The 23,677-nt window shown below is 41.7% G+C and overlaps 1 protein-coding gene across 2 annotated transcripts in view; it reads left to right on the top strand.

The window, feature by feature from the left end:
- Positions 1-5,595: 5,595 nt before the first annotated feature.
- Positions 5,596-23,677, top strand: part of NKAIN3 (sodium/potassium transporting ATPase interacting 3) — a 374,993-nt gene continuing 356,911 nt past the window's right edge. The window contains exon 1 of one of the 2 annotated variants that reach the window (XM_075141783.1): positions 5,596-5,928. In XM_075141783.1, coding sequence (XP_074997884.1) covers positions 5,875-5,928 — 54 coding nt within the window. In that variant the 5' untranslated portion in view covers positions 5,596-5,874. The remainder of the gene's footprint in view (positions 5,929-23,677) is intronic. The other variant, XM_075141784.1, reaches the window with a different exon arrangement.

Raw genomic sequence — 23,677 nt, 5'->3', positions numbered from 1 at the left:
GAATGGTTCATTGAAAATAGTTGTCATCATACATCTGCAGCTGGATACCTGATAAGCTGTTCATGGTTTCAGTGGGAAAAAAATGCACATTCGCCTTTGCATTTATTCTCATCAGGGAAATGTCAGTAAGAATACTCTCAGTGTATCTGCATCCATCTGAATAAATGCTTCACCAAAAATTATCTTTTATTACCAAGAAATACTCTGAGGGTAGAAAAAGCTTGGTTTATTGTGTAAACACCCTTTATCCATCTTTCATGGGATGTTTACAATAAACTTTGTTGTAAACTCCATTCTTGTAAACTCCATTGTACCTCCACTCAAGTTTTCCCATATTAAAATTGAGGATTGTAGCAATGATTATTTACACTGAATGGTTCAAAATGAATCACTTACTGATCTGTAAACAAGAAGAAAGCCTTATTATTTGTCAGCTTTTTGTTCCTGTAGCGAATATGAGAGACAGTTGCAAAGATCTTGTGCTTTATTCTAGTCTGGCTGTTCCTGGCTATAGGGTCATAGCTGCATTATACCGAAGAAAAAAAAAAAAAGAGAAGAAAAGAAGAGGTAAAGAGAAATACCAAACCCAAAGCTGAGCTGGAGTCTTCTGCTGACAAACCAGAATGCATTATAGGGAGTCAGTCTGTGCACTTAAGGCACTCATTTTCAAAACTGCTTTCACACTGTCAGGGCCCCGAGGGCACCACCAGCCCTGCCTGTCCCTGCCCATCCCCCCGGGCTCCCCCCACCCTGCCCAAGGCCCAGGACCCCATTTCAGCCCCCCAAGGGCCATCAGTCCCTGCATCAGCGACACCGCAGCAAGGCCGGTCTCAAGGTCCCCACGGCTCTGCCCTGCCCTGCCCGGCCATGAGCCCGACCCATGGGCAGTCGTCCTGTCCTGGCATCGACCTGTCCCCGTCCCCACGGGCCTGCCCGGCCATCGAGGGGCTGTGCCTGACCCTGGTTTCTCATCTTGGGCCTGAACATTTAAAACACTATTTTTAAAATGAAAAACATCATTCACAATGAACATATATTTCCATTCCACAAAGTACTTACATTTTAATGAAGAATACAGTTTCCTAGCAGCAGATGTTAACATCGAAATGAAAAATTAGATCATTATATTGTGTATCTGCCTTCAGAAGCGTAAATTGAAAATAGGATTTACTAAAAACACTGATAATATCTTGAAACCCTCATTTGTCTTTAAAGGTATATTAGATTTCATGGGGTTTCTAGTTTGTTTGAGGTATTTCAAGACTGCTTGAGGAATACTCAGTGAAATGTTTTTCTAAGCTATTACAACTGTGCGTCTGCCTTAAGTGTGACCTGTTGATAGCTATATGGAGGTGTATTTTGATCCCTGTATCCTCTCTCATTCTGGGAAAGCATAAAAAGTAATTACAAAGTTTCTGATTCCCAGTCTTTCTGCATTAAATGCCAAAACTAAAGGTGAAATCTGAGGCCACAGGAATGTTCTTAAACTCTGATTCTGCAGACCCTGAATGTACTTACCTAATCTCTGCACAGTATCTAGGGCTACTCTCAGTGTTTAAAATGAAGCAAATACAAAAATCTTTCCAGGATTAGGGTTATCCTCTGACAGTCTCATTCATTTTTATCAGTAACTTCCTCTGAATCATATTGATGATCAAAGATGGCAAAGTCAATTGGAAGTGTTTCTTCTATCATCTGTGATTACTGTTACCCAATGGGCATAGTTAACAAAACGCATCTCCTTAAGCCCAGGTCAGCGACCAGATAAGTTTGATGCAGGTTGAGGAAAACTCCAGCACAGGCAGACGAGTAAATGGCTTATTAGATGAATGGTATACACAGTTAAAGTGCTACAAGGACAGTCAAATATTATGAATTTCATTTTGTCCTCTTGATATGAGATCTTTTACTGATGGTTTTAGTTCTTAAAAACTAAAATTTTCATATCTTTGATTCTGAAGAATGTAATCTACCAAGGAATAGATCTACAGGAAGTAGAAGTCTCTACTACATAGTTGTAATATCTCTTACAGATATTTGTGATGCTATTTTTCTATAAATGTGAACAACCTTGGTTTTCTGCTTTGAATGCAGTGAGATTAAAAGCACAGGCTCTGAAGGCCTACAGTTACGGCTTTAGCATAAGTAATCATACAATTATGTCAGGGTATGGCCATGCCTACATGAATGTATCAATAACGCTTTTGAGTACATACTTTCTTTTCAAGCGCACTAAATTTGCATCCATACAGCACACCTTGTTAGGCATTAAGCTAGTCCACAAGGCTTTTTAGTGCTTACACCATTTTTTTACCTACTTAGTATGCACAGTGCTATATTAGGGCTGTCTTCATTATGAAGCTGGAAATGAGTTTCTATGATTATTTGACCAGCAGCTTCTCTACCCAATTCATGGGTAGAGAAATCTATAAAATACAATCCTTCCTCTTTGCTTTGTACATTATACTATTCTTATATTGCATTCTCTGATATGTTCTAGGAATCCTATGCCTTCTCATAATCATACTTCCTTTTTAACCTCCTTCTGACCCAGTTCTCTCTCCTGTACCTCTCCGATGCCCCGTGCTTTCAGCTGTAGAGCAATTACATCCTAATAGCTTAGTTCCTTGTGCTCCTGTGGAAGTCATGTTCCACAGCATTCTCTTGCTAATTAACATTTTTTTTACTGCTTCCCTGACCAGGTAAAAGTTTTTTGTTTGTGGAACCTTATACTCAGGAATAAATCTGCTTTACAGAACTGTCCTTTTTATTTTGGGATCAGTCTTGGCTAGCTAGAGGACAGAAATGGCAAAATACTTCAGGAACAAGAGAAAGCGAACAGCAAAACATTAGAGATTTGTAGAGCTCTATGAAACTTCTCTCAGTGAAGATGGGAATTGCCATAATTTATAAGGATAGGCAACGATGAAAGTGGTTTGGAAAAGGGTTGGGTTTTTTTGCTTTTTAGATATCACTTCTGAGACTTGCTTTTACATGCTCTGAAAGTTATCGCCTCTGGAAATCAAATTCAGTAACACACAAATTAGAAATTGTGAGGAAGTTGAACTGTCTATACAGAAATAACCACTATTGGCTTTCTCTTTTTGCTGTTTTTTTGTTTGTTTGTTTGTTTTGGGGTTTTGGGTTTTTTTTTTTTTAAGGAATTTTCTGCCTTTTATAGTCTGGAAGACAGCTTGAACACTGTTTGTCTCTGAAATAGCAATACCCACTTGGTTCTGCAGGTTACTGAAACAATAGCTTGGACAGGTGAAAAGTGCCTTGTGTATCTTATCCAGGTCTTCAGACAGTTCTGCCTTAACAAAGAACATGGGTTGATGTCAGCTACTATCCTAGGACTGGAAGGTATCTGCTTTCTTGCGAGAAGGAAAGGTAAGGATTTAGCTACTTGTCAGAAGAGTACTACCCCTGGGGAGAAATAGAGAAGAGTTACGGACCTCATCCTACTGATGTACAAGCAGGGGCTGAATACGGTATGTACAAGTAAAATCTCTTCAGCACTAGCTCTTATCATTTCGTTTATCTGGTTCCTTACCCACCCTGCAATTCTTATTATTAATGTCTGTATTATTGGGTTTAACTAAAAAGCATCTGGTAGCGTATTAAATACTTCAGTGAAGACCAGAGAGATGATGCCTGCTCTAAGTCCTCTGTATAGAAAACCAATTATCCATAAAATTTACCAGTTCAGGCTGGCACAACGTATTTTTGGCAACTATCACCTTTTCAATTTACTTCCATATCTTCTAGTATTCATCCTTCAAAATATGTATGTTCTCAGAACATGTAACTTTAGTAAAGTTTAGCCCCAAGTAGAATTTTATCTTAAAAGCCAGACGTAGAAATACAAATCTCAGGCTGTTTTATTGAAGTTTTGTATATTGTGCAATGTGGTTATAGTTTGCACTCCTCACACACATACCTAGTCAAATACATATCCTGGATGAGCAGAATCTGGTTCTTACTTGTCTTTCTTTTGTTCCTTCGCTTTGGTATATAAAACTATCTTAATGCTCTCCTACTTAAAAGGGACATCATAGAAAAAAGCAGCTTTCCAAATCTAATCTGACACAATACTATTTTGTAGTAGTTTTGTAATTATTTGAGTACTGTCACTACCACTTAATGCATAAATTAAAAGTTGTATGTAGTTTGGGGATACAATACTCTGTATTTCATAGAGATATTAATCAGATATCTTGCTAAAATGCCTTGCAGAAGGTAGTTTTTTTTTTTCTCAGGGCAAGCTTCAGTGTTCTTTGGCAGAAGTCTGTATCATGAAACAGCAGCTGGTAACAGGCTGTAGGAAAGCACTGTCTGGTGAGTGGAACATGCCTTAATGCCTGTAAAAAATAATCTGATTTATCCATACTTTGTTGAAGAGAGGAAAAAAAAAAAAGGTCGTTGACACTTCATCCATGTGTAAAAATATTTTTAAGAGACAGTGTGCATGTTTGTATCTATTATTCCTCCCCAAAACATTACTTGCTTACGACCAAAGTGCATATACAGATGTAGGGACCGCAGTATCTCTACTGATACTATTTCTCTCGGCTGCCCGTGGAGAGGCTCCTGGAGAGCAGCGGTTATTCAGCCGTCTCCTTGCACGCAGGAATTCTTTGCAACTCTCGGAGTCCATTCACCTTTGCCAAGAGAGATTATTGCCGGGGCCGAGCCCCTCTCCCCGGAGGCCCTTCCCAGTTCACACCCGCGAGGGGCAGCAGGAGCCGGCGGGTTCTTGGCACAATGGCGTTGCCAGGGAGGGAAACCCCCTCCCCCGGCACCGCCTGTCAGCGGCCGAGGAGGAGATTAAACAACCCGAGCGGCAGCCTCGGGCACCCAGGCCCCTCACAACCCCCGCGGAAGCCGGCTCGCCCTGCCCGCGCCCCGGCGCCGCGCAGGGCGGAGAGGGAGGGAAACGGGCTCCTTGAGGTACCTCCCGTCACCCGCCTGCCACCCCCTCCGGGAGCGGGCAGCCAGCCTCTCCCTGACGAACAGGGGCCCGCCGGCCTCCCCCCGCACCCGGGACCCCCCTCCGCCCCCGGCACAGCGCAGGCCGCGAACAATGGCCCGCCGCCCGCCCCTGGGCTTCCCCGGCCGCCGCACGGGCGGGCTGCTCCGGGGCCGGCCCCGCCCCGCCCCGCCGCTCGGCGGCCGTCGCTCCCCCGCCCCTCCCCTCCTCTCCCCGCCTACAGCCGCCCAAGTCCCTTGAACTTTCCCCGGGCGCTCGCAACAAGCGGCCCGCGCCGGGCTGCCTCGGCCGCCGCTGCTCGCACAGCTCCCTGCCCCTCCCGCCGAGTCCCCCCCAAGCACCGCCTGCCCTCGGAGCCTCCAAAATCCCCGCAAACCGCCCACTCAGGGACCCTCCGCGCCCCTTCCCCCGGCACGGCGCCCTGAGGAGAACCCGCCGCCGCCGCCGCCGCTCCTCTCCCCTTCACACCTACCGCAGCCCCGCGCCCTCCCTAGCACGCCCACCCGCCAGCCCCCCGCCTCCCCGCACGCGTTCCCTCTGCCCACCCCCGCCCCGGTCCGCACACGCCCACCCCCGTCCCCTGCCCCTTCCCCTTCCCCAGAGTCAGTCCCGCGCCGCGCCGGGCAGGGCCCCCCGCTGCCGCCGCCGCCGGCTCCTCTCCCCGGGGCCGCGCTGACCTCCGCGCGCTCCTTCCCGCCGCCGAGGAGAAACTCCCTCGACAAAGGAGGGGGAGCAGCGAGAGGCGGGGGACACACACACACACACGCCCGGCCGCTCCGTCCGGATGCGGTGAGCCCCCCGCTTCGCCTCCGGGGCCGCGTCAGCGCGGGAGGCAAGCAGAGAAGCGGCGGCTCTCCGGCGGCGCGGCGCGGCCAGCTGCCACCATGGGTTGCTGCACGGGGCGCTGCACGCTGATCTTCCTCTGCTCGCTGCAGCTGGTGAGTGCCCGGCCGCCCGCCCCGGGACACGCTTCGGCTTCGCGGGAGGCGGGAAGGGACGGGCGCTCCCCCCCCCCTCCCCGGGCACGGCCGCCGGGGGCACGGAGCGGCGCTGACCCGGCCGCGGAGCTGTCCGCGCCGTGTGCGAGCGCAGGCGGCCGGCCCCGCTCCCGCCGCCCCGACGGTCCGCCCGCGCCCGCTCCTCGCCCCCGACCCGCGGCCCGTAAGTTTTGCGGTGCGACGCGAGGAGGAGGCGGCGTGGGGCGAGAGCGGCCCCGTGTCTGGGGAGGGGGGAGCCGGCGGGCCGGGGCGGGTGCCGCGGTGCCTCAGCCCGGGAGGCTGTCAGCGCTCCCTGCCTGAGGGAGAGAGGCTCCCCCGGTGCGGACAGGGGCTGCCCCCGTCTGCTGGAAGTAGACGCTGGGGAGAAGAAAGAGGAGGACGGTGCCCCCGCTCGGCCGGCAGCCGGTGGCCGAGGGGCGGCGGCGGGGCCCTCGGGGCGGGCGGCGGCTCGGGGCTGCCGCGGCGGGGCCCGGGCCGGGCAGTGGTGGGCGCTGCCGCCGCGGGCCGCCCACCTCCCGTGTCAGCGCGGCGGGGAGGGGTGCGGGAAAACCACCGCCATCGCCGCCTCTTTCTGTTTTTCTTAACCTTTGTAAAAGGGGCATCTGCCGGCCCTCTCCTGTGACTTTGCTGGGGATTCCTTTCCTCTGGTTAAATGTTCCTCCCTGTGCGGTTGAAACAACAGAACGGGGCATCTTCTTCTCTTTGTTTACTGAATTTGGCATATTTGTTTCAGAGAAAAGAGTTGTGGAGACAAAACACCGCCAAACAATAATAATCCTTCCTCTGGCTCATTAGCTGGATGGTAAAATAATGCTCTTCCTTTAACAGTAGTCCCTGGTCCCAAGAGTATTTTAAAAGATTTTTCTCTTTCCTAGTGACTCAGAGTCATCGTTTTGCCACATGATCTTTCTTAAGATGAGTGGTGTTCCTTGTGTGTGTGTGTCTGTAGAGAAGAAAAGTGGGATGCATTTACTGTTGGTTTTTTTTTTTCCCTAATCCTTTGCTAATCTTCCTAGTTTTCTGTTACAGCACTTTGAAATCGCTTCTGTTTCAGGGGTAATACACTTAAATGCAATACATGCAATTACCTCATTTGAAGATCCTCATTCATTTTCAAGGCTTTATGCCAGATTCTCAGCCTGTGTAAACTGGTGTACCCCCATTGTTTCCAGTGCGAGTCTGGACCTTATTCAGATGTGCTTTAGTGTGATGGAGCTAAGTGGGGTATAAGTACTTCAATGGCACAACCTTGCCAAAAAGCAGAGAAGACGTGCGATTTGTACTTTTAGTGTGAGGAAAGATTTGTTTATACATTTCTGGCCTTTTTTTTTCTTGTTTTGCATCAGTTTTGCAGAATCTGTCCTATCGACTGCAGCAGAATCGCTCCTGATTTACTTCAGTGCATGAGGGAGGGGAAACAAAACCTTTTTCTTCAAATATATCTCTCTGCCAGTTATGAAGGTTATAATAACTGTATTTACTATTCTGTAGAATTACTTGGAGGCTCTAAAAATTGAAGTAAAGTGTGAATAGCCACCATAATCTGCAGAGAAATGCATATAAAGTCTTTCAGAAAAAGATTTGTATTTTATAAAAGACCTATCAGATGATATAACAACTTTCAAAAATGACTTTAATGCGTAGTTTTTTCTACTGTACTTACCTGTTTTATAATAATGTTCCACTGTCATATCCACGTCTTTCAGGCACTGATAAATGTCTGCATGGCAAAATGCTTTCATTTTAATTTATTTTCATTTAAAAATAAAAGTCGTGGTTTAGATCCAAGAAGTCGTCTAGTAGACGTGAACTTAAAGTTTAGGTACTTTCCGTGATCTCAGTGGTGGTAGTGTTCAGTTTATGCCTGTAGAAGTTGTCGCCACAGGCGGTTTTAGATCTTCTTCTAACATCTCAGAGGTCATGAATATAAAGCATGCACAACAAAAGTGCATCCCCGGACATTACTGTCATTAAGCAAGATGTATTTTACCTTGCATCCATTTATGGAGGGGTGAAAGTGGTATTACTGACTGTGGACAACATTTAGATTAAATGTTAGAAAACCCAAGGCACTTGTAGTGCTAATTTGTAGCATTTCAGAAGTACAGATGATTTATATGACTTGAGGAAAAACTTTAGAAAAGGAGACAGATGGGCATGTATTTTAAAAAAGGAAGTTGTTCACCTTAGTCATATTCTGGTCATGTCAGAAAAGGGCCTGGGAACAGTTCAGGCTTAACCTTAAGATTAACCTTTAGATACCACCCGAAAAAGAGATATCTTATAAAACACGGTTGGCAACACCTTTTATAGCATACATGTGCTATGTAGATTCTCTTTGGTATAAGATGATGTGAAGTAAAAAAGCCAAATTCCTGGAAACATGTTCATACCGAAGATTTGGTTCTTGTTCTAAAGAAAGATGCAGTGTTCAGCGGCCTCAAAGCACAGTTTCTTGATTCCTTAAAACTGTCGTCTTCTCTAACTTTTGCCTAGGCTGCATGTTTGTATGTTGCTGGGGTGAAGAATTACAAGGTGAAAAGAAGAACAGTTATTGCATGACAGTCGATAAAACCCCCTTTCTCTAATGATAATACATGACGTGTATTAACTTCAAGAAGATTTGTTTGTAATTTTCAATGCTGTTTGTCAGTTGGAGGATTTTGACATAAAAATGACAATAATACCAGTTTTCAGTTATGTTTTGCTTCATGAAAATGTTTATTTCTGACTGAGAGCTTTCACATTTTACAATAAACACATTTTAATGTTGAATTCAGTAATCACAAAGACAGTCTTCTATTGTTTAATGATAACCTCATTCTTAAACGTGAATCCATATCATTATGTGTAATACAGGATTTAGAAAATAATCACCGAGACGGGGGGCTAGGTGGCACCAGGAAAAACTGTTAGCTGCGTGGTTTCCTTGAACCTCTGCAGGTGGATTCTGCTTCTGAAAGCCAAGGGAATTTTGCGTAAGGAGAACAATATTGTGCTCCGTCCCCCCGCTCCTCCCTGTGATCTTTCACTGTTTTACTCTTCCTGACTGAAGCATTGTCATATGCCATTTCCAAAGTTGTCAAGCGAAGAACTCAGAAGTGTATGTGTATCTTTTTGTGCATAAATCTGTCATTAAGACTATTCAGAGCTGTGTATACATCAGGAAAATATATCATAAGGATATATGAATCCTTTGGATTACAACCATAATTCTTACTGGTGCCACTAGAAGTCTCAGATGTTGGCCTTGCCTGTACTAGAAAATTAAAGCAGCTGCCAGACACGGTGCCTGTGCTAGAGTAGCCACCATGCTATAGAATACTGCAACATGAAAATGTTTGGCAAATAAAACAAATTCAAAAAATATTAAATTCTGGAAGGGGTAAGTTGACAGTGAATTGCAGAGAAATTTAGCTGTGTGAATCCAGTTGATGTTAATACGTGTCACAGAGTGAAAACCTTCATGCTGCTTTGAAAATGTGTTTCTGAGAAACTACCGTTGCAGGATAATTTTGTTTCAACATTTACAGTAAGTGGAAGTTTTTGGTACCTAGAAGTATACAGATATACAAACACAAAGAACTCTGAATAATGGAGATCGTGAACAAGATTTTCAAAGCGGTGAAGGAAAGATTAATGGAAAGCACGTGGCTAAGTCCTCTTCATTGCTTTGACAATCTCATTTCATGTGTTTATCCTTGGACTTTCCTGCACTGTGTTCATTGTCTAGGTCTTGATTTAGAAGTGTACATTTCATCCAGTACAGTTAGTGAAAATAGGCTGTTCCCTATTTAACCTGTTACTTTCCAAATAATTTGTGTCAACAGACCACACTGGAAAATGATTCCAGTGGAAACACAGCTTCTGCGTATTAATGTTTTGACTAGCGATTGTTTGGGGAGTGCCGTTGGTCATTTTAACAGACTAATTCCTCTCAATATTCAGAAGACTTATGTTTGTGATTGCCATTAACATTAATTATACTGATGTATGTAAATCCTTACGCTTGGAGGTGAGACTGCATCCATTAGACTGAATGATAGCGTTTCATCATTTGTTACTGTACATAGTGGAATTTCAGCAGTGTGGGGAAGTGATACCTGCCATGCATAGATTTTCATCTCATTTCAAAATGCTTTATAAAGCTGGAAACTGTAACTTATGATTTTGGCTCTCGGTGCTTGTATGTTAGAACTGACAGATAACAGTTATTCAGTTAACAGCTCAGGGGTTCAAGGGATTTGATAAATTTGAGAAAGTAAAGTCTTTGAACCGGTAAATTGCTGCATCTTTTTATGTTGGTAAAAGAATCACTGGCCCATTGATCTGGAGATGAAGCATCTGTCCACTGATAAAGGAGGAGGAAGTATGAGGGGGTGCCTATTGTACTAGCAGGGGTGGAGGAAGCTTGGGATTTTAGCCCCAAACAATGCGCTGGTTGCAGGATGTTGCCCTTTCTGTTAAGGGCAGCTGATGTGGGAACGGTGTTTTGCTCCAATAACTCAAACAACATCCCCAAAACATGTAACCATTGCTGGTGGCTGTGCCTAAGAGGCCGATACGCTTGTTGTACGGGTGTATAATTGCATTTAACATTAAGATTGGAAGTAATGTAGAACTACTGGAGTTAAATCTTTGCAATCCAAAAAACATATGAGACTATCATTTTTAGGATCTCTCTTATCAGGGACAAAAGAGCAACAACCATCAATAAGTGTTTTTCACTTTGTGTTTTTGGTTTGTTTTACAAAATTATTGGGAGATACCTGTTAGTAAAACACACATTCCCAGTGCATCAGCACTGTAGTGTTTAACTATCCCATGCACCAGAAATTCAGCCTCAGCAGTGAAATCCCCTCCTGCCAAAGCTGCACTTAATACTTCTTTCCGTTCAGTGATCCGAAGTTGGGAATTCAAAACTTGAGGAACCCTGAACTTTCAGAGCTCTCTGAAATTTCTGAACTGGGTGAATTTCTTAAAGAAGCCGTGCAGCTCTTTCTTAGTTTCAGGCTCTGTTCATCACAGCAGGCTATTTTTCTGCAATTCCTTGCTGCTCTGTGGCTGACGGTCAACTGTCATATAAAGATTTACTGAAAATTTTTACAGTGATGAAGTGGAAGAGTTAAGATTTCAATGATAATAATGGCAATTAATTCACCAAAACTGGGAATTTTATAGCTATCCTTCCTGCCTATAATATCAGTAAGTTTTGGAAATAATTATTTTAAGAACATTGGAATATGCTGCTGATCTGCTTCTACTTCAAGATCTGCTACATTCTGCCAAGCCACAATTCTTGGGACTAGGAAACAAAGATTGCGGTTTTGGAAATAATTGAAATTCAGAAGGATAATATTGTTGGATCCAAATGGAATTTGGGTAGGACTTGCAGAACTTGAATACGCAGTATGTTTGTGTTTAGAGATCATATGGGATCGACTGCACTTGCAGTTGATTAGGTGGTGTTTAAGTCTTGCTGATTTTGTGAGGTTTGGATCTGAAATAAAAACTTACAAGACTATTTAATCTTAGGTCATGTTTTCAATCTGTGTGTATCTTACATGCATCTTATAGGTATGAAGTGGATCCTTTTAGTTTTGGGGCCAATCTGGTAAGTTGACAAATAAGTGATAAAATCACAATTCTTTAATTTTTCAGGTAAAAATATTGCATTTTGGCTCCTCTATGATATCCAAATTACTTTTCCACATAAATAAATGAATTTAATTGATTAGGTGAGCAAAGAGAGAGTCAAACCAGTCGCACAGATCATTGGCCCTGATATTGCACATGAAAAGTGAGTGGAGGTTTTGTATTTCACTTGAATAGGACCGGAATCAATTCACACATTCAATACAGATATTGGTAAGATGGTCTGTTCTTGGATGTGCTCAGTGAAAAGAGGAGAGGCAGTGGACTCAGAATGCAACAAGGGGGAAATTCTGGTTAAATATTAGGGAAAAAAAATTCACAGTGAGAGCAGTCATACATTGGATCATGTTTTCCAGAGAAGTTGTGGAAACTCCATCCTTGAATAAAATCAAACCCCAGCTGAACATAGCTCTGAAAAACCTGATCTAACTGAAGTGTATCTGATGTTGAATTTGGCCCTGCTATGAGTTTTACCAGAAGACCTCCAGAGATTCCTTTCAACTTAGGTTATCCCGTGATTATATGATCTTACCAGAGCGTAAGGAATAAGGGCCTAAGGAATAAGGGCCTTCAATTCTTTATTAGGAGGGTATTTAAAATACACAGTAATTTGGGTTGTTTTGAAATAATTAGGTTTTTAATTTGTTATGGGCGTAATACTGTGGAAATAGGCTTGATACAGCAATAACAATTCTAGTATTCAGTTGTATCTCTTGGTATCAAACTTCGGTGTTAAATTAAAGGAGAAGTACCTGTGATGGCCTTGTCATTTATTATTTCACAAATAATAATACTGTGATACAATGTAGTATGTCAGATTTTTTGAACTCCTTAGTATTGAAGCAAAATATATGTTATTCATTCAGTCCTGTAATTCATTCCTAAGCAGTCATTTTGGGCAAGAGCCTGTTATTTCTGTCTGTACGGGGAAATGAACTGCACATTTTTGGTTCTAGATGAGTAATATAAAGGAGCATTAATAAGTGACTGCGTGGTTGAAGGGACTGATAGTACGATACAGAGTTTTTCACCTCTAGGTCAAATTTTGAAATTCACTGCAAGTTAGATGAGGGCAAATGTCATTATGTTTTATATGAAATGTTAGTGGTCTTGATATAGCGTCAATATAAAAATATCATCTCCCTATTAGCCCTAATTTCCACCTTTTATGTTATACGAGGAGGGTCAAGGTTGGTGGCCATAGTACTGTGAAGACCAAAGTGATCTTTTTGCCAATGTTTTCTTCAGGTCATCTTTTCAGGGGTGCTAGCAGGACAGCGTAATGAAGTGTGCATTGCTTTGCTCATACTGGGCATGGTATCTTTGCTAGGGATGTCAGCACAGGGAGGCATTTGTAAGCTTTATGAGTCACATTAAATCAAAATGAAAAATAATGTTAATTGCATTGATTTTGTGTGAATTTCATCTTTTTCATTCGTCAGAAAGAAGAACATTTCTTACTTCCTTTTATTTAGTACATTTTGCCTTGAAAATAGAATTCGGGCAATATCAAATGGAAAATGTCTCATTTTGAATCTTGAAGCAGCTCAGATTTGTCTAAGATGAAACAGTTTTCTCCTCATCTATCAAGAGCAGTTAATGCATACCTTCTTAAAGGGTATGCCAGCAGGTTTCGGATCATACACTGCTGCACTTAGCGAGACCTGCAATTCCTTGACAGAGCAGTGCCAGCAGCACTATGACAGGTTTTAGTGTTTCATGAGGTTTTTTTTCCCCATGTGTGACCAGTGAAATCTTTGTAATCTCGCTACAGATCTGTGCCTTTGGTAGGTCTGTAAAAGACAGAGGGAAACTGGATTTAATCACTGTTCTCTGATCTCAGGAACATACAGAGTGCTTAAGACCCTGGTAATAAAAAGGTAGTAAAAGATTTTATTTTAGTCTTTTTACTTTTTACTGTACTTCCTTATCATCTTGTCTTTCTTCAAACACAGCCATACCTTGCAGGTAATCTCAGCTCAGATGGATTTTTTAATGCTGTGGTGATCTGGGACTTGTTCTTACGAGTTGCTGAATGCCCTCCAGCTCTCATTAAAGTTGCTGAAAGTCATTTTTTTACATATAGGCTCTTTACAATGATAGGTTCAAGCAAAAGCAGCAGTGAACCCCTTCCACCTAGTGAATGCCAGCATTACAGTAAAAGGAAAGGAAAAAGAAAAGTTTTCTACTTAATACAAAAACCAGTTTCTGCCAGACAAATATCCCTTACAGAAATTAACATAATGAAGTAGTAAAACTGAAGATTTTATGAAATGCAAAAGGAAGATAATTGCATAACAATTATTTATGTTGAGAGTGACTCTCTTGAATAATCACAGTTGATTCTTCCACAGATCTCTCCAAAGGGGGTTGAGAGAAAGGTTTTTTTATTTCATCAGTACAGAAGTTTTGGCTGAGATTAATTATAAATATATATAAAGAGCATATGTTTGACAATGAGCCAAATGGAACTTCCCTAAGGAGGGTTTTGACACACACCGAAGAAGCTACAGATAAAGCAAAGCAAGAATAATAATTAGGAGATGAACCGTGAGCAGAAAGGTCCTGAAATGCTTTTACAGGGAGGGAAATTATGTGGGAGCATGGGATGAAATGTGTAGAAAGGCACATTTAGATGAGTGTAAAGAAAGTGGGACATGGAAGCCCTCTTCAGCAGATAGATGAAAGTTGGCTCTGTGTGTGGGAGGAATTCCTGTCCAAGGTTTCACTGAAAACAGGATCTTAAGAAAAGAATTTTAATCTATCTTAACTTTCCTAACATGCCGCTGCTGATAAGCCAGTTTCTCACTATTCTATTGTAAAGTCACTGTGTTAGTGTCAGACCTTTTGAATAAAAAGAGACAAGGAAGCAAAAACATATTATGATGATATTTTCTAGGAAGATTGGAATGAATGGCAGTCTTTCTCATCCAACTTTAATTGTTGCCTTTGTTTGAGCCTCGAATGCTCTGTGCTGTTCTGGGAATGCTGCCCTGTTGGCAGTTCCCGGAACCTCATGTGAGCAAAGTGCTTCTGGAGCTTATGAGCATACAGCTGAAGCTCATCACAAGCCACAGTGGAAATGAGTAGACATGTAAATCCTTATCAGCCTTGTGCATCCCTACAAAAGAAAAAAAAACACAATTAAATGCAGATTTTTAGATGGATTGAAAAGACCTCACAATATGTCTAAATGCATTTTGGAAACAGGATTCTGTTAAAATGGAGTGCATAGAGAAAAATCCTTTCAGAAGTTCAGTCTCTGCAATCAAAGAATAGAAAGCTGAAGAATTCTAAAGCTGGAAACTGTAGTTCATTATAATGCGGGAATAGCATCACGAAAATATATAGTCCTACCTCTGCTTGCAAGTTATTTATTTTTTCCAGCTAAAAGCTTGCTGTATCTTTCTACCGCAGAGTGTTTCATTTCTCTAATATGTATTTTTTTCATGAATTAAGTAGACATCATCAAGGTAAGTGTGTTTAGACTTTAACTGGAACAGAAACCTTGCTGCTCCTGCAGATTGAATAATTTACATTATAGAAACCTCAAAAGCCTCTCTGCCTTCTAACGCAGAGGGAGCTACTCAGAAAACTGAAAGAGATGGTCTGCTCATGGAGATCCCCTGAGTTACTGAAGATTCTTTAATCAGTCTTTAGTCAGCCAGCTGTACATTTGTAAGATGCCTGTTTTAGTGTACCCACTAACGTGCATTCAGGAAGCCTTAAAAATGCCAAGATTTCGAAGATATTTTCGCCAATTCTCACTGTTTCCGGTTAATTCTTATGTTGATGAAAGTTACAGATTTGTGCTTAGCCTCATCCTTCTTCTGATAAACTGTTTCTGTTCTCATCAATAGGATACTCTTGGCTCCAATGCCTAGCTGAGAAATGATATGCTATTTCCATTCTCCCGTTCGTCTTTTTTCTTGAGCCAGGTGATTTGTTCCCAACTCTCTTCCCAACTATTTCAGACCAAGTTCCAAATTCTGATCTTCAACTGTTTTATCAAAGTAGGATTCAGACCCTGTTCACCCCAACCCCATACCAGTCAAGAATGTTAAAATTTACTTGTGGCTGTAAATGGGCTCAGTGAACATCAGGTTTAAGATTCACCCCATCCTGAAAATATCCTTCACTTCTGTGATTGAGTTCTCCCATAACCTGTGGCTAAAAATACTGCATCATTCTAGAGAACTGGAAGAAATGGCAAATGTCCTTGCAGTTACAAATGACAGATAAAATTCCTCAGTTAAAACAGACAGAGTAATTAATGCTCTTTAGCAGAGCACTTTCAAAAACAAGGATGAACCTGCAGTCTTAAGGATCTACGTGTGTATTTCTCTAACTTCTCTTCCAACATTATTAAGAAAAAGCAAAGGCATGCAGAAATGCATTTATGGTACTGTGGTCCATTTCTCTTCACTTGTAGGAAAATCATGTACGTGGTTGTTATCTGATTGATTTGCATCTATACAACGTGAGTAAGATTTATTTTGGTCTAAGCTACAGTTATTTGTGGTTCTTCACATCATGTTTATTGCACAGCATAAAAAAGTCTGGTTAGTTCAGAAAAGAAGACAATGTGAACAAGTGATACATGGTAAATGAAGTAGTAGTGTGATTTACTGTAGTGCTGTTGTCAGAGGACTTGCAAGAGGAGTGTTGGAATGGAATGGAAAAAGTGCTTCCAAGTCTGAATTTACAATGACAGATTAGATGTATGAATGGCAGTAGCCTAAATCCAAACTTCATTCAAATGTCACAAATGAGTTTAAGTATGTTGAAGTATATTAGATGCCATGAATGGCTTTAAGTTGTATTACTAATGTATAATTTAATCATAGTGTTTTATGAAAGCCAAAGCTGACTGAGTTGTGCCAGACGTAACCACAAAGTGCCAAAGTTTATTTAAATTGGATTAAGTGATGAAGCCCTTCATTTCTCTAATATATATTTCTTTCATGAGTTAAGTAGACATCATGAAGATAAGTGTGTTTAGATTTTAATTGTAACCAGTTACATCTGTTAATCTGTACAACTGTAATCAGTTGGATGTACTCAAAATGTAGCCTGCGCAGCTGAGATGTGGTGTGCCGCCTTGCACAGCAGTAATGTGGGGTGCCTGAAGCCTTGTCCTTAACTGCAGTGTGGAGCAGCCACAGCAGGATGTTGCTGAGTCCCATCATGTAGGTACGTGCACCTTGTTGCTTGTTCTCCTGTGGGACAGGTACTAAACCTATATCCATCCTGGTCTGCTGAAATTTTCCACACACCCTGCATTTCTAAAAGAAGTGTATTGATGATGGCTAGAGGACAATACTACCTGTAACCTCTTTTGGTCACATTTAACAAACCTGGATCATCTAGAAAGAGTGTGGGAGAAACTGATGTCAAATAGTTTCATTGCGTTTTTGTATCCATGAAAGCTTCCAGGTTTCCGTGTTCAGTCAGTATGTGATAACTTATTTGCACTGAAAACTGAAGAACTGTTTCTGCGGAGCCTTGTGGCCAAAAGAATGTCAAGGTTAATCCGAGATCTCACTGAGCAACAGATTCTGGCCTTTTCCTTGTACAGGTAATAATTTAATTATTTGTTATTTAGCTTTCTTACGTATTTGGTTCCCTTGGCCTATCTGACCTGTGAAATTCTTGGCCATGTGAATCTCTTAGTTTTCTGTGAGATTTCTGGGCTGCAGTTAGATTTCTAGGCTGAACTGTAGTTAGTGCATATGCCAGACATGCCGGAGTGCTCCAGCACTGCTGGGGTTTCACTCTGCTTATTCATCTGTTGAGAAACTGAAGTAATTAATGCCCTAAATCCGGTGCTGGGTTTGCACTTTTAAAGATCATTTGAAGCACATTGCAGCTGAGGTTGGCTCTGGACTAGGATGTATATCTGAGATACACCTTGCCTCAAGTGCTTACAAACCAAAACAGGTAATGGAGTCAGAAAAGGAAGCATGCAAATGTTTTGCTTTAGGCCTACAGAAAGTCTCTGAAGTCCTAGTTCAGGCCATTTTTCTACTTGGTGCTTTTTCATGTTTTTGCATCTAGTTACCATAATTCCTTTTTTATATTGGCCACAAGTGATTATGAGCATATTAACATTTCGATAGGCAAGTTCTCTGTATTTGGGTGGGCTCATAATTTAGAGAACACATTTCTTTTTATAATTGTGTACTGTTTGCAAAGTGGTTTAGAGGTGCTAAAATTCATTGCAAACACAAAAATCTCTTTCTGCTTGAGGAGGAATGTAGTTACTATGGATTCTCTTTTGGAAAGATTATTTTCAGGTGTTGACAGATTTGAGTTGATCCTGACACGATTAGCTCTCCTGCAGAATGAGACTTGCAAATATCTACACCTGCACTGACTGCATGCTTCGTTGGGGATTCCCCCTCGCATTGTTACCTCTGGACACAGGCTCTTGGAGAAGACAGGACTCAGTCTCTTAATGGTGTTCTGGAAATGGGAAAATAAACAAGTCTCCCCAAAATGCTGGAACTGACCATCTGCGTACAGGGAAGGAACAATTTTGAGTCAGGGAAGAGTTTTGTTTTCCTTCTGCTGATAGATAGAAGCACTGTTTAATTTGTACTAAAAGAACTGTGAGTTCGTGATTTTCTTGGTATGTTACCTTTGTCAACCCATTTGTTCATTTCAATTTTCGGTAACTGGAATTGGCTAAGAAATTACAGCATATTCACTGCAATAGGAAGAAGAAATCCTAATCTCTTAGGAGGCAAACCTTCATTTTTGCATGTACCTTTTTCTCTGAATGACAAAAGCACATCTGACAGTGAATCCCAACTATCTAGGCAGAAGAGTAATTTCCAAGACAGCCCATTCAGTTCTCTTCCTCTAAAAACAAAGCAATAAATTATGTTGGTGTTTAAGGGGTAATCTCTGTGGCTTTAAAGAACATAAACTATCAGAGGCATAGCAGTCTGACTGTGCTGTGTTGAGCACCTCCTCTCTGGGTGTGAGTAACCTCATCTCCCACCGAGAACAGCAGGAGTTACGGATACTCGTGTCCTTCCACTCAGGCATCACTACCCGGAGGGATCGAGCTGTAACCGAGGCAGCTGTGCCACTGACTGGGCTCGGTAAGTGCAGGCACTATTAGAGGGTGCCATTAGATGAAGTCATTGAACCATTAGGAAGCCTGCAAAAATGAGTACCCTCTTCTAATCTGAGAAGTGTTGTGGTTGAGAATGTACTCATCGGACATCCTCAGGGGAAGATTTCTTTCACACATACTGACTCTGTCAGTGTTACCAGCCAGCATTTCACTAGCATGAGACTTAGCTTTGTAACATTCCACGGATCCCTACATCATGCTGAGTAGTGTTGGTCATCTATTATGCTCACATTTTTTGCTAGACTAGAAGTACCTTATTATGCATTTTCTTATTAAATCTTCCATTACTTTAAGATGCTTTCAAGGTCTGTTCTGCTCTCATTTTACTAGTTTATTAGCAGGCTTTTCAAATGTCAGAAGTTAATATATGCTGATTTCTGGATAAGCAAGAAAATACCTCAGATTTTGAGGCCATTTTATTATATAATTATGTCTTTAAGCCTCATATAGAGTTTTTATAAAATATTTCCTTTGTGCTATTTGAGTGCATATCTATACGCAATTACAGTTTTGCATTAGAAATACTGGCTGTTTGGCAAGGTGAGACTTTCTCCTATTATCATAACCAGTTATTCTTTGGCACGTATATAGAATTCAAAGAACTCTTAAGTTAGAGAAGTAACGTTGTGTTTGCTTACGCAAGTTGATGGAGACAGTTGCATGTTCGTTCTGCTTTGAGATGGCCAAAGGCATGCCAGTTTGCATCTGGGAACCATGGAGTTAGCATGGTGTGGTGCTTTGGTTAATGAGCCTGCGGAGAATATTGTAGCTCAGGCGGTACAGTGCTCATGCATCCACAAGGCTCCTGGACAGAAGCTATTCTGTATCTGGACGGGCTGGAGTATAGGCAAAGCAGTCAGACCCACTCTGGAAAAGATATGCACCTCAGTAAGATTAATACTGTTAAGCAGATACTTACTCTCTAAAGAGATATTGTTATCTGAGTTTCTCAGCTACTGACATTGAGATATTTCGTGCTAACTCTGATCGAGGAATTACTACCAGAAAGCCAAAGGTGTTGACATGATGTTGTCACTGAACAACTTTAAACAAAGTTTGGACTCCAGTGATTTCCGTCTGCTAGATCACCTATCAGGGTGATAAAACCAACCAAATCAGAGACTGGAAAGTTATTCGTTAGCATAAAGAAGAGGGAAGGAAAAAAGAATAAGAGGAAAGAAAAAAAAGAGTAAGAAAGAAATTCTGAGTATATTGAAACTGAATGATTACACCAGATACATTTCTTTGAACCCGTTGTAAACTTCCTGTAAGCAAAGAAACCTGACTGAGTTTTCTTAGATTAAGTAAAAACTAAGGTCAGATTCTGTAGTGTAGGCTGGAGTCACAGCCACCTATTGACCAGCTCAGAGACGTAGCTGGTGTATGTGCACCCTAGGTTCCTTTTTGGACTGCATGTTTCATTCCTTTCTCATGGGGGAAGGTAAGAGGGCCTTTGTGTGTGGGTCTGGGGTATAATCAGGATATTCACCTGAACGTGGGAGCTGGGTCAGTGACCTGTCAACCAGCCTCATTCAGATTTTTGCATTGATCAAAGGAATAGTAATAATAGTTACTTACCCTGTTTGAGGCCAACTGGCATAAAAAGAGGAGAATTAGCAAAATGTGAGGACACAAATTCTTTGACATGCTCAGGATGTGAAGAAGCTATTGCAAAGAGAAACATTGGGAGAGCAGACTGGGTCCGCCAGTTACTGCTTTGTTGGATTCCAGCTTATTGCTTTGATGAGAACCCGATTTGCTCATCCCAGTCAGGTTTCTCTCTTGTGTTGGTTGTTCTTGGGCAGCAGAATAGAATGGGCCATCTTAATTCAAAATGCTGCTATAATGTGGTTTTAGGATTAGGTGAAGGGTAAGAATGAAGAGGAGTATCACGACAGAGGAGAAGTACACCAGCACAATCTCAGGAGTGCTGCTTTAATATCCTGCTGATGAGGGCCAGGTTTATCTGGGGTGGTTTTGCCTTTGTCCCCCTGTGGCTGAAGCTCAGCAGAGAGGGGCAGATTCTCGGAACCGGGTTGGAAATTGCAGCATGCTTTCCAGAGTTCCCCTGCAAATCTCTTGCTGTTTTGATTTCTGGAGCTCTGTTTCCTAAACCTCTACACAGGAGCTGTTGGTGGAATAAACCTTCCCCTTATTATTTAGCTGATATAGGCCTAATTTTAAGTGCACCACTTTTGTTCTGTTAATTTCTAGTTTCATTCTTACCTTACCAGTTATAAACCTAACACAGACATTGAATTTTACCAATAACCCTTTCTGCTTAGTTGATCTATTTTTTTCTATCCTCTTTGCAAGTTATTTTTAATCTTTTGGGAACTCTGAACTATTTCCCACAGCTATGCTCAAAAGTGGATTAGTAGCCTTTTACTGCCATTGCTGCTAGTAGCCCTTGCTTGAGGCCATAGGGAAGTTGGGACAAAGCCAGGGAAAAAACGCAGACTTATGACTCCCAGGCTCATGTCTTAAGCACAAGATCGCCATTCGTCTTTTATAAGCCTTTCTTGTCTGGTGCTTTCAAATTCTCACAAAAGTTGGCCTTGAGACTGAAGCATTCATGCTTTTTCATAGCGGAAGGATAGATTTTTCCTTGAGAAAGTTTGGTCACGTCATGCTTGTCTGTTTATGAGCAAGAAGGTGTATGGTGATGATACAACTGAGATCATTATCACTTGCTTTTTCTGTTATTAGATCATTCAAAACTCACTTTCTCTGGCTCTCTAACCTCTATAAATCCATTAACATCAATGGAGTTATGGTCATTTATACTTGCCGAATATCAGTTTTAAGAGATGACAGCTGAATACTTGATGGTAAGTGTCCTTCACATATTTGAAAAAATTGCTTTGACAATGAATGTATACTTTGAAATATTCCTTACCTTTGGATTTTAATAAAATGCTTAATAGGGTTTGAGATTGTAATGGTGTAACCGGTTTGAAATACGTATATTTTAGTATTTTCATATACCACTATCTTCGTTAGGGGATTTGTCTCTCTACCCACTCTGCCTCCTTCATCTTTGTCCTATTTTGGAAAGTGTAAAGATCCTAAATGCAGCAGGACCCTCACAGTTTTTAGCAGAAGGCTGTTGTTGGGAAGAGTCGGAATAGTCCTGTAACTTCTGACCTTTCCAGATGTGTTTTTATGTCTCTTTTGAAGGAGCACGGAGGGATGATGGTAAGGGGGTTGGAGGTGCGGCCAGCAGAAACAGATATGTTCACTATCATTTCCCTTTGTGTGTGTGTGAGAAGCAGCTGTGGTTAATGATTCTGCTTGTGGACAACTGCATCTGTTGTTGTTCGGATGATCATTGCACACCTTTCAAGGCAAGACCCGTTTATGGTGCTTGGCTGTTACATACGATCAAGAGGCATGGGATTGAGCCCAGAGTAACTCAGGTACCCAGTATTTTTAAGTAGATTGTCTTTATATACCATTAAGGATTTATGTACCATTGGGAGTGAGGTATGTTTGAATATGATTAGCCAAGATTAGGGACAAACTGCAACAAGAGTACAAGTCTGTAATTATGGATGCCCCCACTTTGGCTTTTCTATTGTAATTTTTGTCTTTATTACATGTTTTTTATTATGAGAGAAAAGAAGAAACTATGCAGGATGTGACACTTACAACTTTATAAACACCTAACCTATGCTGGCATCCACAGAGCCACGATTTAGCTATCTATCAGTTCTTTCTGTCATTTCTACCTCTTCTTTCTGCACCGTGCAATCTCTCCAGGAAATGTCGAAGCGGTCTCAGAGGCCTTAGAGTTTGTAACAGTCCTCCTTGATTCATTTCCAGAATTTGCACTCTGTGAGTCAAGATTCTGTAGCAAAACCGTGGATTCATAATGGGAAACATGGGGGGGTGGGAGGGAGAAACTGCTGTTTCCTCATATTTCAATGCTTTGCTTTGAATATTAGTATTGAAGGAAAAAAAAAACACTTCAAAAAAATGAGGGTGTGACCTAAAACCTGTTGGAAATCAGTGGAACAGATCTCACTGATTTCAGGTTTTGTAGTCAGCCCTGCACATAGTTTTCTGCAATGCTTTTTGTGTCTTCCTTTTGTGTTTTCTTTTTTTAGATACTTAAATGCACTTTATTAGAAATGCTGCAAAAGACAAAATTTAGGCTACCCTGACCGTGGTTGATTGAAGATCTCAACCATACATTGCATTAACAGAATTTTTCACATTTAGCACTCTTACTTGACAGGGTAGAAACTTACTTGTGTCTGGAATTGTTGTCTAAAGACCTTTCCAGAGGTGTCAGGAGAGGCACATTATTTATGTGTTCTTCACCTTTAAAGACAAAGGAAGAGCTGTGAACTGAGCCTGCAGCTCAGGGCTGGAACCAATGCATTCCACAGCATTGTGCTAAAATATTGGTGGAAAGTGAGAAACCGTAATAAATGGGCACTTTTCTAAAAACGTAAGACAAGATTTTTGAAATACACATCATTTCAGTTCTTATCTCAAAGAGTGATAAGAATTGGGGCAATGGGAATACCAAGAAAAAAGGCAAAACCTGAATAGCTTTAATGGTGTTTTCAGATGCACGTGCACTTTTCCACTTAGGCAGGTAAAGAAATCTTTGGCTTGGTTGTCTTCCTTTTTAAAAATAGGAGAATATTCTCACTGAATTTCCTGGAAAAAGAGTTATAATTCTAGTTTGGACAGCCTACATTTTCCCCTGTCCTGCCTCATTCAGGAATTATTTTTGCTTGCAAAGTATATATATTATATGGGTTAAACACTGCTCCATCTTTACTTTTTCATGAAAAGAATGAATTTCTCATGGATTAGGGGTTCTGTTACAGGAGTGTTTGATCAAGAACGTATTGTTTGTACAGTTGATTCTGTCTT

This window comes from Calonectris borealis, chromosome 2, assembly GCF_964195595.1.
Source record: "Calonectris borealis chromosome 2, bCalBor7.hap1.2, whole genome shotgun sequence".
In the NCBI taxonomy this organism is placed as follows: Eukaryota; Metazoa; Chordata; class Aves; order Procellariiformes; family Procellariidae; genus Calonectris; species Calonectris borealis.
This window is presented reverse-complemented; position numbering and strand designations above follow the sequence as displayed.